The 18,345-nt window shown below is 44.7% G+C and overlaps 2 protein-coding genes across 14 annotated transcripts in view; one reads left to right on the top strand and one right to left on the bottom strand.

Annotated features, from left to right (window-relative positions):
- The first annotated feature begins 31 nt into the window (after positions 1 to 31).
- Positions 32 to 17,958, top strand: alms1 (ALMS1 centrosome and basal body associated protein). 4 transcript variants are annotated; one of them, XM_054796830.1, is made up of 18 exons: positions 32 to 317; positions 1,269 to 1,439; positions 1,514 to 1,634; positions 4,527 to 5,874; positions 6,181 to 6,343; positions 7,840 to 8,514; positions 8,638 to 8,753; positions 10,316 to 11,225; positions 11,462 to 11,605; positions 11,812 to 11,964; positions 13,122 to 13,792; positions 13,864 to 13,948; positions 14,031 to 14,171; positions 14,611 to 14,822; positions 14,888 to 14,993; positions 15,075 to 15,132; positions 16,979 to 17,078; positions 17,155 to 17,958. In XM_054796830.1, exons 2-18 carry the CDS (start codon positions 1,310 to 1,312, stop codon positions 17,275 to 17,277), a joined length of 5,256 nt encoding a protein of 1,751 aa, XP_054652805.1. In that variant the 5' UTR covers positions 32 to 317; positions 1,269 to 1,309; the 3' UTR covers positions 17,278 to 17,958. The 4 variants fall into 4 exon arrangements, with proteins under 4 accessions (XP_054652805.1, XP_054652804.1, XP_054652807.1 ...); XM_054796829.1 differs by having other exon boundaries at positions 1,253 to 1,439; XM_054796831.1 differs by having other exon boundaries at positions 33 to 317; positions 1,253 to 1,439; positions 17,169 to 17,958.
- The window catches only part of dctn1b (dynactin 1b), a 29,948-nt gene continuing 26,628 nt past the window's right edge, over positions 15,026 to 18,345 (bottom strand). For all 10 annotated transcript variants that reach the window (XM_054796833.1, XM_054796842.1, XM_054796837.1 and 7 more), the window contains one exon: positions 15,026 to 18,288. In XM_054796833.1, coding sequence (XP_054652808.1) covers positions 18,151 to 18,288 — 138 coding nt within the window. In that variant the 3' untranslated portion in view covers positions 15,026 to 18,150. The remainder of the gene's footprint in view (positions 18,289 to 18,345) is intronic.

Below are 18,345 nucleotides of genomic sequence, written 5' to 3'. Positions count from 1 at the left end.
GCATTGTAACTAGTGAACAAGCTAATTACCGCCACCTGTCGCACGGGAACAACATCACAGATGAAATCCGTTTTTTTGAAACCAAACAAAATCAATTCAGCTTTTATGTAAACACACAAAGTAAATAAATTGTGGTTATGTGGTTATATTTAGGTGAGGTTATCAGATTTTATTAGCTTTTAACTTGCCAGACATATTATGATCATCTTGAGCGATGTCCTAACGACGCACCTTGATACCAAGTGGAGGAAGCGCGCTTCTTGTGGCGGAAACATAAAGACACCAAGAAGCATCACCAGCGTCTTCCTCCGCAAAAGGTAACTTCTGTAGCTAGATAAGTCATCTTACTTCACGCTGTTTTGCATGGTTGTTCACCTTTCGACCTGTAATGCTACAAGGGGCTAGCTAGAACGCGGCGAGCTTATATTATGCAGCGAACGGCGAAGCTAACTTAGCTTCGTTGTAGCTTAGCCCCCGTTAGCATCTGTCTGACATCAAGTGTATGCGTCACGTAATAAAAAGATCAAATCTGCTTCACGCAGTGATAACTTTGGGGTACTGTTTTAATGTTATGTTATGCTAGTTAGCATTAGCAACTGCTGCACAGCAACCTGTTGCTGTCGGCTTACGTCTAAACTGGCCAGATTCATTTGACAGTCGAGTGGTTTGACTTTTGCATTTGGATTTTTGTCTGGAACGTAACTCACAAACAACCACATCGTCAATTGTCGGTCCCAACAAGATGATAGACTAGCCTAGTAAAACTAGTAATGCTGGTTTCTAAATATCTACAGTATAATGCAGAGATAATTCGCTGTGCATTTGTCAAAGAGTTCAAACAACAACATACTGCAGCCATCTGGCTAAAGCGCAGATTTCACACACAGCAGGTCTGTTCCACAGTTTCGTGGCCATTCATGTTTGTTGAGCAGTCCCATGACTCAGATGGTGAGTGCGTTCCTTGTTCAAGGTTACATTATCTGCTTTCAGATACTTTTCTGCACCCGGAGCACAGAATGTTAGAGGAAAAGTGAAATTTAACGTTATTGTGTTTCTCTTACCATTGACCCTGAATGGATCTTAGGTGTTTTAATGAGCTATAGAGGGCGGAATGAATAGACTGCACACTGTACTGGCACAAATGATGAGACGTTATGCTTAAACCGACGAAGTATCGTGCATTGCAAATACTGCTTGGACACATCGACTAGCTCTGCTTCAGGTTTCATCTGCATTTGTTATACATTTGCAGCTGTGTCTTTTCCAAGGAACCAGGTCATAGTTTGCTGAGCTGACAGAAGATGAAGTCATGAGTCAGTCTTATGGCCCAACCAAAGTGGACAAACTGGGAAGTCTGCAAGGTGTTAATCATCGAAATGTCAAACAGTCCAGGCTGAAGACAGGTCCTCCACGTGCAGGAGGATATTATTCACACCTAGGTAGGACACTTTTCAAATTGATACTGGAATGTTGCATATGATTGTTCTTGTCTTTGTCTTCTGTCTGTGATTAGAATTCCAGGACAGCAATTTGTCTCCGGGTCTTGCCTTGCTGCCAGCGAACCCTGCAGGAGAAGCCAATGCCACTCGATATTCCTGGTTACAAAAAAGCGACATGGAATTTCTTCCTTTAAGGTAAAAGTCATTGTTTTTAGTCAAGTCATTATTTTTTTCTGTGGACCTTGCATTAGTATGTTGTATATACAAACATTTACTGAGAGTTTGTTTTGCATTTCAAGTCAGCATTCCCACACCCTTTCTGAAGGAGCTGACATTTGTGTTATTTAGGGCTGTCAAAATAATGCAGTGATGGCAGTAACTAAATGGTTTAATTAATTACGTTAGCATTTTTAACGTAACTAACAAATGTGCGTCATGGCAAGCCACACCTGTCTGTTGTGATGGCAGACAGTGCGGAGCAGGGGCCCTCACACTTTTTCAGCCTGCAAGCTACTTTTAGAATAACCAACTCCCAAGGATCTATCTCCTAACATATAGAAAATATATACCGTATACTTACTGTATTTATATAAAAAAAAATGAATATGTATTTATGTACGTTATAGATGTATGTCAGAGGTGCATGCACTTTTTCAGCATGCAAGTTACAAGTCAAAATGATCTACCTCTTTCTATAAAACATCTAACATATATAACATCTAACCAGTAAACACTGAAATACTTGTAAATATTAATGATTAGTATTTCACATTCACATTTTCAAAGTTTACAGGTAATCATAGTAGTTGTTACCACAATTCACTTCAATATGGAAATAAAGATAATTCCACATAACTCCTAAATAGCTGTGTACGTAACCTGAGTACTGGTAATATGTCAGTCAAATTAGCTATGTAAAGGCTGCCCTTCGTCACTGATGCTGTTCATAATTTTCATGGACAGAATTTCTAAGCGCAGCCAAGGTGTCGAGGGAGTCAAGTTCGGGGGCCTTAGGATCTCATCTCTGCTATTTGCAGACGATGTGGTCCTGATGGCCTCATCGAGCTGTGACCTGCAGCGTTTACTGGGACGGTTTGCATCTGAGTGTGAAGCTTCTGGGATGAGACTCAGCACCTCCAAATCCGAGGTCATGGTTCTCAGTCGGAAAAGGGTGGATGGCTCCCTCCGGGTTGGGATTGAGGTCCTGCTCCAGGTGGAGGAGTTCAAGTATCTCAGGGTCTTGTTCACGAGTGAGGGAAGATTGGAGCGTGAGGTCGATAGGCGGATCAGCGCAGCGTCTGCAGTAATGCAGTCGTTGTACCTGACCGTCGTGATGAAGGCAAAGCTCTCAATTTACCGTTCGATCTATGTTCCCACCCTCACCTATGGTCATGAGCTTTGGGTCGTGACCGAAAGAACGAGATCGCGGATACAAGCGACTGAAATGAGTTTTCTTCGTAGGGTGCAGGGACTCACCCTAAGAGATAGGGTGAGGAGCTCGGTCATCCGGGAGAAGCTCAGAGTAGAGCCACTGCTCCTTCACATCGAGAGGAGCCAGCTGAGGTGGCTCGGGCATCTAGTCCGGATGCCTCGCGGACGCCTCCCTGGTGAGGTGTTTCGGGCATGCCCAGCCGGGAGAAGGCCCCGGGGAAGACCTAGGACACGCTGGAGGGATTATGTCTCACAGCTGGCCTGGGAACGCCTTGGTGTCCTCCCGGTGGAGCTGGAGGAGGTGGTTGGGGACCGGGAAGTCTGGGCTTCCCTACTAAGACTGCTGCCCCTGTGATCCGGACCCGGATAAGCGGAGGAAAATGGAATGGAATTAGCTATGTAACGTTCATTAGGGCACACAGTTCATGTATTACATCCAGTTAGCATTTGCTTTCAAACATTACCCATATACAAGAATTGAAAATGATTATGCAAAAGACAATGCAGCCGAAGTCAAGGTAACATATTAAAAAGGTTTTAGCAATGGACACATTTTGCATTTCATCATTAAATAATAGTTTAAGAAGCGGATGTGTAGAAAACACTGGTTTTTGTAGTGGAGTTCATGACGTGAAGCAAAGCCATCAAACTATACTGTACACTTTTTTTTTTCTATATAACTAGCCGCTACAAGTGAACAGATAACTTTTGTTATAGATGTAAGCATCTTACCGCTGAGTTAGTTTATCCGTGATCAGAATAATAAAGATGAAAGTTGCATCTCTGTGTGTAGCTTGAAACGCCGCGGGGGAGCAAGAGGGAATCAGTAGGGGAGCTTAATGTCAGCTGACTGATGTCATATGACTACAGTACATAGTGACGTTTACGTTATCGACCCAAACTACCTTGGTGGTCTATGTAATGGGCATCCCTGGTGTAGAGTCCCCACAAAGTCACACAGAGTCTGATGCTCTTTCATAACTCTATTCTGACCAGAACACATCAACAGCAGTGCAATTTCAACAACGTATATGTATCTCCAACTCACACACACTGCTCTCCATTCGTCCTCGAAACAACACTTCCTCATTCTCCACCACACTTGTGTGGCGTGCATTCAAGGACACTCGGAACTGCATATATCACAACGAAATCTTTATTATGCGTGTACGTGTGGTATAAATAAGAAGAAAGACAAAGAAAAACAAAAGGTGGATATTGTCATCACTAACACTCAAAGTAATTCACTCTTGATGTAAAACATAATCATTAAACTTACTGGTTCATATAATGCACACACACGAACACCCACACAAGTGTTCCCTTTCTTCATGCAGGAGCAGGACATGCTAGCCAGGTGCTTTTTACATGATGATGTCATCAAGGGCACCGTCTTACTCTTAATGTAAAGTACAATTTGCTGTAAATACAATCAAAACGTGAATTAAATGAATTAAATGCAAGCCCTCATTGCTCATGATAACGGTTCTGTCATTTATATTTTTGTTAACAAAATACAGTAAAATGGGAATGTTTCAGACATAGATGTGGATGATAATTAATCATTAATTCATTTGAAAAGTGTGAATAATGTCATTTTTAAAAAATGTAATCATTTGACAGCCCTCGTATTACTACTGTGTCTTGATTTCCTAGAGCGTGCCCAGACTTTTCCATGGTATCGGAGAGGACTGGTGCTCCACCAGCAGAGGGCACTACACTTGAGTCTGATGAAGCCTCATTATCTCAGCATCCTTTGGCCCAGGAGACCCTGGTCTCTGCGATTGTGTCCAGCGGATGCTGTTCGCCATCGCAGCTCATTTTAACTTCAGAGGACAATGCACCAGAAGAGAAGGAAAAAGTAAACGCTGTCGATGGCAGTCAGTTGGAGACATTTTCCCCTTCAGAGCACTCAAGCATTGATGCCCACAGCGTTATGCGGGAGTGTCCTCCAGGTGAAGCTGCAGAGGTCAGTCACATCACCTCAGGGTCTCGCAGCACACAGCCAGACACCGCCAGCGAGTTGTTGTACAGAGAGCTGCTGTCCCAAAGCGAGAGGGGGAGCAGCCATATTCCCAGATCTACCCCGCAAGAACCTGAACCAGTCACATCGTATGGTCCAGAGACGTCTGACAGCGGAACAAATGTGACCAGACCCGATCAGGAGAGTGCCCCCATTTCAGCAAACATCGAGCCAGGCCTGTGGTGCTCAGGCAACCAGATGGGTATGGAGGAGTCCTTCCTGGGTTTTGTGCCGCAGTCTCAGTCCACACCAGGGGCTCTAAAGGTCCCGTCGAAGTCTAGCGTCAAGCCCAAATCGGGGAGACTCTCAGTGATCCGGTCCAGTGATGAGACTTGTGGGTCCATGTCTCCACAGCCAGCTTTCACTGAGTCCCAAGCAGACCAGCGCCAAGACCAGACAACCTCAGCCAGAGTCCAGTCTCTTCCAAGTCTCAACTACAAGCAGAAAGTGGATGCTTGGAGGGAAAGTCAGAGCTCGTTATTCGATACCCTGTCTCTGCAGGGCTTCTCTGGCATCTCGCCCAAGAAGAAAGCCTACGACGCCGTGTCTGGCAGCCTGAACCGCATCCTGAGTGAGAGGGCCAAAGGTTTGCCGCCACCTCCCGTTACAGAGAACAGCTCTGTGGACCCTAGCAAGGGGAAGTGGATGGGCGGAAACAAGGAAAACACCGCAGCACAACCTTCTGCTTCTCCCTGTCTCAGCACGGTGGTCATGACAGACCAGAAAGATGAAGAGGCGGCATGCCAACATCAGAGCTCACCGCCAGTCAACATGAGCCACTTCAGCGATGTATCACTGGATTCTGACCTGCTCACAAATTCCCAGCGGAGCAACAACAGCAGTGAGATGAAGTTAGGTGCATCACTTGGAGCTGCTTCTTCTGTTGTCAGCTTAGAAGTAGACAACTACGCCCCCTACTGGTCCTCCAAGCCAACAACACCACCCAAACCTGCTGAGCTGAACATCGAAGACCGAATTCCGGTAAAAACAAAAAGCACAGACATTTATTGGAGTGTTTTTAAAAAATTGACAGTTACTTTCTACACAAATCACAGGACATTATATTTATTTTTGATTTTATTGATGTATTTTTTATTACGTTTAATTACCCCACACCCCCACTTCACTGTACTCACAAATATGCAAATACCCGTTTTGTCTGATAGGGTAATGAAATAGCTTTTAGCTCTTTTTTTCCCCCTATATTGAAAGTACATCAAACATCAAACATTTTCAAAGAAACATCAAAGAGCCTCAGAGAAGTGACTCTGCTTGGTTGTTTTGCAGTTATATCTCCACAACCTTGGAATCAATCAGTCCCCCTCCACAATCTTGTCCGCCTTCGTGCCCAGAGGACCTATCAGGGAGCCCGAATTTTCTCCCACCGATCTTAGCACCATCAAAGATTCGATTGGATGGACGCCGACAAAGAGTGTGCGACCTTCTGAAGGTAAAGAACCGGTCCCAGTCAAAGGAGACACGTTATCATGTTATTGAAGGAAACTTTTGCTGTATATGTGAGTATGTTGGTGTCTTTTACTTTGAAAAGATCACACACGTTGTGTTCATCCATCCATCCATTCATTTTCTTCCGCTTATCTGGGTGCGGGTCGTAGGGGCATCAGAGACTTTCCGGTCTCTGGCCATCTCTTCCAGTTCCACATCGAAATTCTGCCCATAAAAGTTATGTACAGAATCTGTGACAAAGGGCCGCCAGCCTTGGCGAAGGTCAACGTTCACCGGGAACAGTGCACTTTATTCTAATTTAAAATGTTTATTATGAATAATAATAGGGCTGCAACAATATGGCAAATTCATGTTTCAGGCCGCTTTGCTTTGATCTATGATTTTGGTGTCACGGTTTGATGTTTTTTCAATACAAAAATTTTATTTTCATGCTTGTTCAACTTGTATTTTAATGAAATTACCAACATTTCTTTAAACTCAGAAGTTCAGTTTTTAAAGGCTTGATCAACCTCCATTTCTGCAGAACAGCTTTAAATTGTTGACCCCTTTTGTGGTCCCTGAAACAGGCATTTTTGTATCATTCTGAAATACACATTATTATTATTATTATTATTATTATTATTTTTTTACCTCTGGCACTTCACCACTCACCTTTGTACCATTTCAAGCTATTCATTGGACTTGAACGACATGAATTTCAATAAATAACTGGAAAAATTGGGGTGTTCTAAAACTTTTGACCGGTAGTGTATTTGCAGAATGATACGAGCGCCAAAGCAATGTGATTCAGGAAGTCCGACACAAGCTTCAAGGTCTCTGGTTCATGTTGCCATCTCTACAATGAAGATAATTACACATAATTCATCAATAGTTCTGTTCATAGATTGAATAGTGTTTCAATCAAAGTACGTAACGTTCATTATGTCCTCCGTTCATGTGCACATCCAGTTTGCTGTTAAACATTACAATTCTACAACAAACCAAAACAATTATTGAAATGACAATACAGCCAAAGTCAAGCAACACATAAAAAAAAAACTTAAGCCATAAGAAGATTTTTCAATTCATAATAAAAATATAGTGGCAACAATAACAATTAAGTGTAGAAAAACACATTTGTGTAATGGAGGTCAGAGCGCACACAGTGCAGTTGACTTTTTGGTTTTGGATGGAACTAGCGGCTACAAATGCAAAGAGGACTTTTATCATATGTATGTGCGTCTTAGCACTGAGGTAAGTTATCCGGAATTTGGATAATAAAGGTGAAAATGCAGTTTTGCATGCTGCTAGGGACGCCGTCTTCCACCAGCCGCCAGCCATGACATCTTTGCTGCGGAGGAGCCACAGCGAAACTTTAATGTGTGACTGATGTCGTGATGATTTGGATTACAGTATTTTTGGATTCATAGTGGTATCAAATCGAGACCGTTCGATAGAGATAAATTATTGTTACACCTGTATATATTTTTTTCATTTCAGCTGGCAGCCCTTCTAAAAGAGAGCACTCACCATCATCCTGCGACACCCTCCAACAAGCATACTGCCCCCACCCAGATCAAGACGGGGCCACCACACCGCAGGCCAGCCAGAATCACACCTTGGACTCTCCATCACCAGCAAGTCGTAGCATCGAGCAAAGCCAGGAAGAACCTCAGAGGTCTGAGAGCTCAGGTCCCCGAGCTCGCACCTCGCTTTTTGGTGTCAAGTCCCCCTCAGAGAAACCAGGAGAAGGTTCTGTCCTTCAGGAGAGAGTGACCTCATCCGCAAAGCTCACCAATTCTCCATCTGGTGCCAGGATTACACCGAGCAGGATTTCTCAACCAAGCCGGCGGGCCGAGCCAGAAGGCTGCAGTGCCGCTCCCCCCGACAGCACCGCCCCTCCACCGCCACTAACTGTCACCCCCTCGCCAACCATGGATCCTCAAGAGCCCACCTCACTTGCTGCGGACCCAGAAGATATGCCAGAAGGGGAGCAGCCTTCACCAGGCGATCCCGGGCTGAGGAACTTCTCACCACCCATCCCAGAGGACCAAGATCAGACTGTGTTGAGTGACGGGAGCAGCCAGAGCTCGCTGACTGTCAGAGTGGCCAAACTGTTGCAAAATGACTCCCCAGCAGGCAGCGTCACGGACCAAGACGACCACAAACACAGAAGTGAGTCTTCTCACAGGCTGACGGAACATTCCGAAATGTATATCTCACCCCCACCCCATCCTACACATTATGGAGCCACATGAAGTTGGATGAATGCTATGAATCAATGCTTGTACCTTGCAGGGAGGTTCTTACTGAAGCTGTCAGGAGGCCAGTTTGAGTCGCTGCAGTTGGACAAAGAAGATCGTCAGCGCATTGAAGAAATTAAAGCCGAGATGCTGTTAAACCACTTTGTGACGGTGAGGACATGTCGCCATATTGATTACATGTGCACAGTCTCCACCCCTAATGTCTTTCTTTACTGAGTGCAAAAAAGCCAATACAGGCTTTTCATCATTCATCTGTTCCAAAAGGTCCAACGAAAACCCAAGAAATAGCGTAAATTCAATGAGTCCGTTCCAGACACCCAAAACTATTCACGCAAATGACTTTTTATAGAGAATATTTAATAGTTTTACATGCAGAAAACAAAGCAAAGTACATGTAAATGATGAATGAAATGGATCAATGAAACATCACTTTTACTTTTATTCTAGACTAGCAATCACAAAGATGAGTGGAGGGAGGGGGGCAGAAGAGCCACACGGACCGTTTAAAAAGTGGATGGTCAGAGCTGTACACTTGTTCACTTTATTGTACGTAAACTAGGAGGGCACGCTAATTATCGGATTGTGTGGGACTTGTCACTGTTTCACAGGAAGACATTTCCCCAAATGCTCTGCAAACATTCCACAATGAAGGAAAAAAACTAGGGCTGGCTAAAATAGCGCATTATCAGCAGTCACTAATTAATTTTATTAATTACATACATTTTTTGGCGTATCACATAAGCATCATTGCAAACCACGGCTCTCAGCTATGACGAGAGACGGCGGTGGCACATTGTATGTAGCTCCCCACAGAGTCACACCGTGTCTGACGGCCAGTTATAACTGACCTGAACACAGACCGCGAGATGCATTCACAGACACTGAACATCACAACAACGTCTTTATTATGCGTGGATGTGTGGTCTAAATAAACAGAAGTGCGAAGAAAAACAAGTAGATATTCTTATCACTCACTTTGTAACTCTTATTGCTGAAGTACAATTTGCTGCATTTAAGTGTGCTGGGAAATCCCAGAAAATTCACTCAATGCATGAGTCTGATTCAAATATTCTGCTATTAAAGAAACTAGTGTTAAGTAAATATAGATTTTCAGACATGTGTGACATCTCTTAACTTGATTGAAATTTGTAGTTAATTTGGCGCTGTTAATACATACAAATAGATATAATCCCGCCCTGTCTTTTATCTTTCTTTCCATAAAATACAGTAAATATGGGCATATTTCAGACATAATGTGACATGATTAATTTGAAAACTGTGATTAATCGTGATTACAACTTTTAATCATTTGACAGCCCTAAAAAAAACATAATGAAACCTACTGTACCTGAAACGCCAGCATCTCTACGACACCCGGACCCTGGGCTTGTTCCTATCAACGCAGCATTTGTTTTTAGGTTGAAAAAAGTGTTATTTGGATCCATTGAGGCTAAACCTTTAATTTTATTTAACGACAGTGCTCTTGGTCAATAAGCATCAAACATTTTTAATTGCAACTAATATGAAAGTAACTGTTTTTGTCATTTTAATGCCAATCTTTAGGCCCGCTGTTGTCTGCTGTCGTGTTGAAGGTAACTGCGTGTGTCGTGTTTAAGCATGCTTGGGCTTTGCAAACACTGAAGTGACTTTGCAGTGCAGCTAAATCATATGATTCCATGCTAATGCTAACCTCATAACCCCTCCCCCTTCAGAGCGAGAGCAGCACAGACACAGACAGCACAACGGCGTCCAGCGTTGCAGCCATGGCCGCACAGCATCTATCAGACCTCACAAGGGCATGGACCCCTGTCCTTCCAGAACCTCAGCGTGTGGACCTGGTGGCCCGTGTACAGGAGATCGCCACCAGGGAAGGCGTGTGCCTCGCCAGGACAAATGTCCAGGCCCACACGTCCATCAACATCTCAGCCCGCAAGCGCCCCGCCTCTCCTCCACTACCGGAGCCCCTCCTCCTGGCCGAGCTCTCCACAGGAAGCGCAGACCATCATGCCAGCAACAAGAAGTCAACGATTAATGAAGAAGAAAGTGAAAGCACCGTGTCGGAGCCCAGCAGTCGCCCTCCCAGCAACATCTCAAACCAGAGATGGGACGCCGCTCGGTGCCAGAGTGAAGACCCTCCCCCACCCTCAGAGGCGCAAGATGGTGAGGAGGGGAACTCACGTGGAGAGGGGTCGTCCCTCCAGGACATCTCTGTGTCCCGTCACGGCACAGAGGACACCACCATCCCATTCAGCCTTGAACCTCCCGTCCAACCCGGTTACATCTCACACGTCCATCTCACCATCTCTCCTAAAACCGTTGCACCTATCCCTCTCAACACATCCCACCTCTCAGCTGAGCCCACCCATAACAAGTTCGTCCCCCTGAAACGCTCCTCACCAGTCGTAAGCAGCACCGACGAAGGCGTCGGCTTGTCCAGTCCGCCCGAGTGGAACGAAAACAGAGGACCAATAGGGTGCGGGCCAGAGGCATCCGAGACCTCTGTCCCACTCAAACCCCCCTCAGAACCTCCTCAGGCAGCGACGACATCTGCTAAGCCTCATCAGTCCTTCACGGCACCGCACAGCAACATGACCAGCAGGAGCTTCACACCAGAAATGCCAGGTAGGATGTTTTGTAAAGTGCTCCCATGGTGCTTGAAGCTTTTGGAAATTTGTGAATTTGAATGTTGCATTTTCAAGGTTTGGCCATACCCTCTTATTGAATAACATGGGAAAGTGTATCCATACTTTTAACTGGGACTGTACATAAAATTTACTAAAAACACTTTATTTTTTTGCGTAGTTTGCTTGTTTGATTGACAAATATGGCTTCCAGTAATGAGAAAATGTTTTTGTCAGTTCGGGATGGTTGTGCTAGTCATGCAGCACCACCTGTACTGCGGCCTTACAAGCCTCGTGCTGCCGAGGAGCTCTTCTACATGCCTCAAGTTGAAGCCGCCAACGTGTCGTCCTCGTCCACCACCATGGAGAGCTCCCACACGGGTAAGCTTCACCCACCAACTCCATTTAATCTTTAATGAACCTGCAGGCTGTGATCACGTTTCCAGCGTGAAGCAGCTGCTGCTTTGCAACATACACCAGCTCATTATTCATGAGGGGGCACGGATGAGGCAGACAAAGGCTGCAAACACCCCCTTGCCCCCTCCTCCCTCATCCCCCTATTTAAATGTGACGTGTCTTCTCTCCAGGGTCTGACGACGCCATACCCCCGCCATTCAGCAGCGAGGTTTTGGGCCATGAGGACCCGGGCCTGGACCGCGGTGTCACCATCAAACATGAAGAGGGCATCTACAGCAAGAGGCAGCACACGTCCACTCTGAGGACACAAGAGGCGCACAGAGGTGAACATGCGCACTACTTCCTTCTGACTTCATGCTGATGCTTTCATGTGACATCACATCCAGTTGTTGTCAGCCCCGCCTCAAAGAGATGGGGGGGAGGGGGCAAATAAGTGTATTTGTAGCTAGAAGTCATGTAAAATCAGAGCAAAAATACCGCATACATGCGCAATTCTCGCATGTGGAAATTGTTCAAATATGGACTCACTGCATCGTGTATTTTTAAAGTGCAATTTGGCATATTTTTTTTTAACTGCGTATGAACGCACGTTGTGTATTAGAGCGATCTAATCTATCGGTGCTCTGTTGTATGCGTCTGTTATTGTATTTACTCCTGCTACCAGTAGAGGGTGCTGTATGTTGACATGTGCAGTTGTTTATGTGCTTGTACAAGCATATTAGGAACCCACGGTAGACAATAGCTGGTTAAATGTAGAGCCACAACGGTCCTTATTGGCTAAGAGAGGACCCGCTCATTGTGTTCTGCGTCCTGATTGATTAACAATGGTCGATAGCCAATCTCCTTCGTGCCGTTTTGCAGTTGTGGTCAATGGTCGCTAGCAAACTAGCTTACTGTGTGAGCTGCTTGCTAACAATATTAGAAGAAGAGTAACCGACTAAATGAATCTTCGGTTCAAGGAGTAAGAGGAGGAGCATGACAGCAGGAGCAATATGTTTTAACAAGGATACAAAAACGCTATAGCCGAATGGTGCCAGGACGAGGCGCGGTCAGAGGAGTGAGTAGCGCGAGTCACTTAATAGTTTTGTGTCCAACTTAGTAGGTTGATCGAAATTTGAACTTTGGGAGTGTTTAAACAAGAGAGAAATGTGAGAAAACATTAATGCCTGTCTGAGAAAAGTGTGTGAAATGTATTGGGAGGGGTTTTACAGCGTTAAAACATATACTGGATAACAATTGCAAACAAAAGTTGGCTACTTCATGGATTTCATTTATTGCCGGAACCTATCCCCTGCGATAAACGAGGGAACACAGTATTTCGGAAAACACTATTACTAAAAAAAAAAGTTCATGAAACAACAAAAAACACAGAGAAGCCACCCTCATCGCGTGGAGCTGAGTAAACACTCTGCAGTTTACCGTGAGCAACAAGAGAGACGACCGTACTAATAATTGCATCTTTGCTATGCGTCTACTGTAGGTGGCGCTGTGACAGGAAATAAAAGATCATCTCAGGTGTCTTTGACCCAGCGAGAAACCTCCAAGATGGACCCGGTCCAGGTGGGACCAGGAGGTACACAAAACATGGACCTCTATCCTCAGAGCAGCGGTGGACGTGTGGACCAGTCACGGCCTGTGACCACAGACAGGGAGGCGTGGCTACTGGAGCAGCTTCAGCGCCTGTCTGATTTCATTCTCGACACTAGGGGCGCTAACGAGCAGCCTGTGATGGCTTCTTATGACACAGAGGCACCAAAAGTGGTCGGAGGAAGAGGACGGCGTCAAGGAGGAAAGGACAGAGAAACTGAGCGAAGCATCGTCAACACTTCAAAAAGTCCTCCTCCTCCTCGCCAGGTGTGGACATTTCACCCAGAGGAGCTTGGTCACGCCCCCTTCACCTCTGCATCGTACCCCCAGAGTCGTCGCCTCTGTCCAGCAGATAGAGACGAGTCCACCACCTCCACATCGGTGTCCACGTCCACTGTGGACACGGCCCGGCTCATCAGAGTCTTCGGCGTCCACAGAGTCCAACCCGTCAAAAGGGGCTCAGGCCTCCAAAAACTCTACGGCAGCATCAGCAAGCAGAGGGACGAGTGGGAGGGGTGTAGCTTTTACTCTCAGACCGAGACCACCGTCACCCAAGAATCCAACGTAAGTGTCTCTGCACGCCACACTTCCTGTTTGTCACTTCCTGCTGTGTGAAGTCATCTTGTGGGTCAAAGGTCACGGCCGAGTCATCGTCCACCAGCTCGTACGTCAGAACCTCCAAGATGGCCGCCAATATGGTCAGCAGAGGAGTCCAAGCAGGCGAGTTTGCGTGTGAAGGCGCTCCGGAAGTTCACACTTTTTTTTTTTTTTTGTTAACGTTTTTCATTTGTCTTGCGCTCAGGTGATTTGGAGATCGTTTGCAACGCCACGCGCCTGCACACCAGAGACGTGGGAACCATGTTCCCTTCACCGGGGCGACCTCAGAGGAGTCCGTTGTCTGCACATAAGCAAAAGAAGAGTCGCGTGCTGCCTAAACCCAAATGTACGCATAAAGATTATGAACGACATGCTTGAAATGTTACTGATTTTACAACACCTGTGATGGCTGGTGACCAAAGTCAGCTGGGATAGGCTCCAGCTCACCCGTGAATCGTAAATGTATATTTTATATTCTTTTTAATTTCTATATTTTATTCATTATGTATAGCATTTTGTGTTTTTCATTATCTCATTTATTTTCTATATTTTTATCACTTTATACATACATAAACACATATGTATAAAATATAAATAACATTGAAAATATACAATTTTTGATTGCTATATATAAATTAATACATTGATATGGGAGATGTATATACATATATATAATTGTATATTTACATGTTTTTCTATTTATTTTTGTATTATTTATGTATTATTATTTATTTTTTCTATTACATTATGGTGATGAACTGACGCATCTGCTGGGAATCTTTCAGCCGTGTCCTGGTTCATCCCTGTGGACGACCTCAGCGCCGAGGCCAGGAAGGAGAACCGTCCCGAGGAGGCGGTCCCTGGACCGAGCACGGTGTGGTACGACGCTTACAGGAGAAGCGAGCTGTGGAGGGAACCTCTGCGCCCTAGACAGGAACACCAACAGCCCGCCTTTACACCGCCTGGATTGAAAACCACTACAGTCTCCTCCCTGCAGGTGAGATTTTGGTGACTTGCTGTCCCCAAGGCACTGTTTATTTGTGTGTGTTGCGCCACCTGCAGGAGGCTCTGGCCACGCGTCGGCCCGATTTCATCTGCCGCTCCAGACAGCGCCTGCACATCCTGATGCTGCATGCAGAGGAGAGGAAGGTGACTGGACAACCTGGAGGTGTGCCCCCCCCCCACCCAGAACAAACTCCTTTCTTTTTTTGGGAGAAAGTGAGTCATCTTTACATTTGTGTGCCTGCAGGTGCCACTGTACTCATGAGGGCCGTTCCCTGGAAGGAGATGATGCAGCGCACCAGAAGGTAGGATTGGTACTGCCTTACCTCCATCCACCCATCTTCCATGATCCTTATCCTCACTGGGGGGGGGAGCTGGAGCCTATCCCAGGTGACTTTGGGCAACAGGTGGTGTACACCATGGACTGGTCGCCAGCGGCATTACTTAAGATGTTATTCTTGCAAAAAGTCAAATGTGCCTCAAAAATAATCTTATGAGCAGACCTGAAGTGTTTTCACCAGTCAATACTTCATTCATCCTCAAGGCGTCGCACCACCAATGAAAAAGCTTTTGTGAGTTTATTCAAGCACAAAAAGCTAAGCTCAAATAAAAAGCATCGTAGTAAGCCATTCTTAGGTATGTTTCTATGTTATAATGGTTGCATTTATTATTTTTATGATTGTAAAAGTAACAAACTTTTAAGAGAAAACAAAACAATGAATTAATTAGATTAATTAGCCTTAATGCAACAAAAAAGCTTTTTAATGACCTTTTATAGTATTTATTTGATACATTGTTTTAGATGGTTTGTTTTCCCAAAACATGAACTAAAGCTATTTAAATAAAGGTGCAGCTCAATAAATACGAATATGAAAAATGTATTTGATTTCAAGAGTTCTAGTACGACAAAAAGACCAATTAAAGGCTAAGGAAGTTTTTGCACTTTATTTGATTAGAAATTACTCAACTTTGTGTCATTTTGGGGTGTTTTTTTTAACCATTAAAATAAGAAATACATTCTTGGAATATCTAACTTTGTGTGTAGTGGCTCTAGAAAATCAGTTTCAAATTTTGAACGTAACTACTGAAATAAATAGGGTTGTCCCTATGCGCTGTATTTTGAAGATCGGATAATATCTGCTTCCGCCACGAGATCGGGCCGATCCGGTTGCTGTATAACGTTCGGAACTCTGGGCCACGCTCCAACACGATAGGTGCAGTCATGAATCTCAAAGCTGGTTGCCACACGACTCCCGCCACCCACAAGAAGAAGAAAACGCAACACCACCATGCAGACATGTCTGCAGTGTACCGTGGTGAAGTTAGTTTCAGTGGACGTTGACCATTCAGCTCCGTAGCTACAGCGGAAGTTCCCTCTCACTGTGGCCGGGCTGCTGCGTCATGGTGCCGGGAGCTCGCACAGGAAGTGCCGCTGTACAGTGGCGAAGCTATGTGGTCACCTTCCGGCCAACCCCACTGGCCATCGAGACAATTCAGGTATCAACTTATTGCCACCCCTATGTGAGTAATGGTCTCACCTTGGCCACACCAATAAAAACAAAATTCTGGCTCCGCCAACGCCGCTGTTACCGCTGGTTGTTTATACTAGGGACTGTCAATAAATTACTATTGCTTGGAAGAGAGTTTGTTACTAAAAATCACACCACAAATTGATTTACGACCATGTCAAATGATTAGTCCTACCCTAAAAGTATTTTGCACACCCATTTTTTCCAATTTGATCTTTTATTGGATTAGGGACCTTACGAGGTTTGTTACAAAAGCCAAGCAATATTGTTGGGCATGCTGTGTAATCAAAAAGTAAACTTTGGTTGCATTATTTTTAATGCTTTGAAGAGCTATTTTCATAACCATTTTTAATTCCACAAATTCATGTTTGTAACAAAAGCTTATCAATAAATAAAAAAAAAAGGATTGGTATTGGATCGGAAGCCAAAAACTCTGGTTCGGGACATCCGTAGAAATGAATAAGCTTTCAAAAACATTCTGTGCCTGTAGAGAATTCTAATTTGAATTCATTTATTAAATTGTCCATTGATGAAAAATGTTTTTCTGAAATCTATTTTTAAGTACGTATATTGAACCTCTTTCAGTATGCCATGACCAATTTGATGTATTTCTGTTGTCCAGAATGTACGACAGTCTTCCCGAGGTGCAAAGGAAGCGTGCAGCAGAGAGACGGAAAGCGCAGTCCCAAACAAACAGACTGAATGTGCAGCTCTACAACAAGGTAATGATGGCACACAGCTGCCGTTTCTCACACACACACACACACACACACACACACACACACACACTAAAAGTAGTTTTGTTTTTCCAGGGAATCACCAAGCGTCTCCTGGAGAACCGCCGAGCTGCCTTACATGCAAATTATTGGTAATTTAACGACAGATTCGATTTTTTTTTTTTTTAAGCAACTTGGTTTTTAAAACTTTTTTTACTGAGCCGAGCTGAATGTTTGAATTGATCAAATTAATGTTTTATACAATAAAACAAGGTGGACAATTCAGCGTTTGACACACTTTATTGATCAGATGCGCAATGCCCGTTAATTTAAAATGAAAGGCCTGTACTACGAGGCAAGTTTTCACGTATCCACCATCTTTTCTTTGTTTTCCAGCTTAACATTGAAGATGTGGGATATGCGGTACTATGAAGCTGGATAAATTTCATCATTAGTCAAGTCAGGATTTTCTAGCCTTGTCATGAGTGCGTTCAGAAACAACTTATTGGTCAGTGGGCGGGGCTTTAAAAGGCTGTGATCTCATATTGGTCAATACGAGGGGTTTGTATCAGCTCTGATTACTACCTGCGACAAAGCAGGTGAATACCGTGGTCTCCTATCCTGCTAAGAAGTTAACCTGCTTCGTAGTACTGCGTAACCGGAGTTAATCCTCAAATGTATCCTGGATAAGGAGACATCCGGCTTCGCACAGGCCTCAATCAAGAACAAATGAAACCAGTACTTAAAAGGCAGCTTCGTATCTAAAAGTCACGTAAAAGTGCAAAATAAATAAATCCACGTCAATGTAATAGTTGGCGTCAAACTAAAGAAGGTTAAAGGTGACTTTGCAGAGTCGTTTTGTCGCTCTGATGTGCAAAAGTAGCTTCTAATCAATGTAAACATGCTTACAGCAGGACGGACGGTACGCTAACATGCTACACGAGGCTAATAAACGCTCATGGAACAGAATTTGCATGCAGCGTTGAGAAGCTACCTCAGTAGCTAAATTTTGATGTTGCAAGTTCACGCGTAAGCTGCAGGCGTGATGGCGGCAGGCGGGGATGGTGACGGATGATGCTCAGCTCCTCAGCAGGCTGTGGATGTTCTGGAGCTGACGCTGCGTCAGAACCAGGTGGTGGACCTGCTCCTGACCGCGAGGACACGGCACCATCACGCGCCCCACCAGAACCGCCTTGGCTTGCTTCTCCTCCGTGGCCTACAAGGTGTCATTACAAACACTTCACTTACATTTGGAGAGGTTTTCCATATTTTA

The sequence above is a fragment of the Dunckerocampus dactyliophorus genome, chromosome 13 (genome assembly GCF_027744805.1).
Source record: "Dunckerocampus dactyliophorus isolate RoL2022-P2 chromosome 13, RoL_Ddac_1.1, whole genome shotgun sequence".
NCBI classification, from domain to species: domain Eukaryota; kingdom Metazoa; phylum Chordata; class Actinopteri; order Syngnathiformes; family Syngnathidae; genus Dunckerocampus; species Dunckerocampus dactyliophorus.
This window is presented reverse-complemented; position numbering and strand designations above follow the sequence as displayed.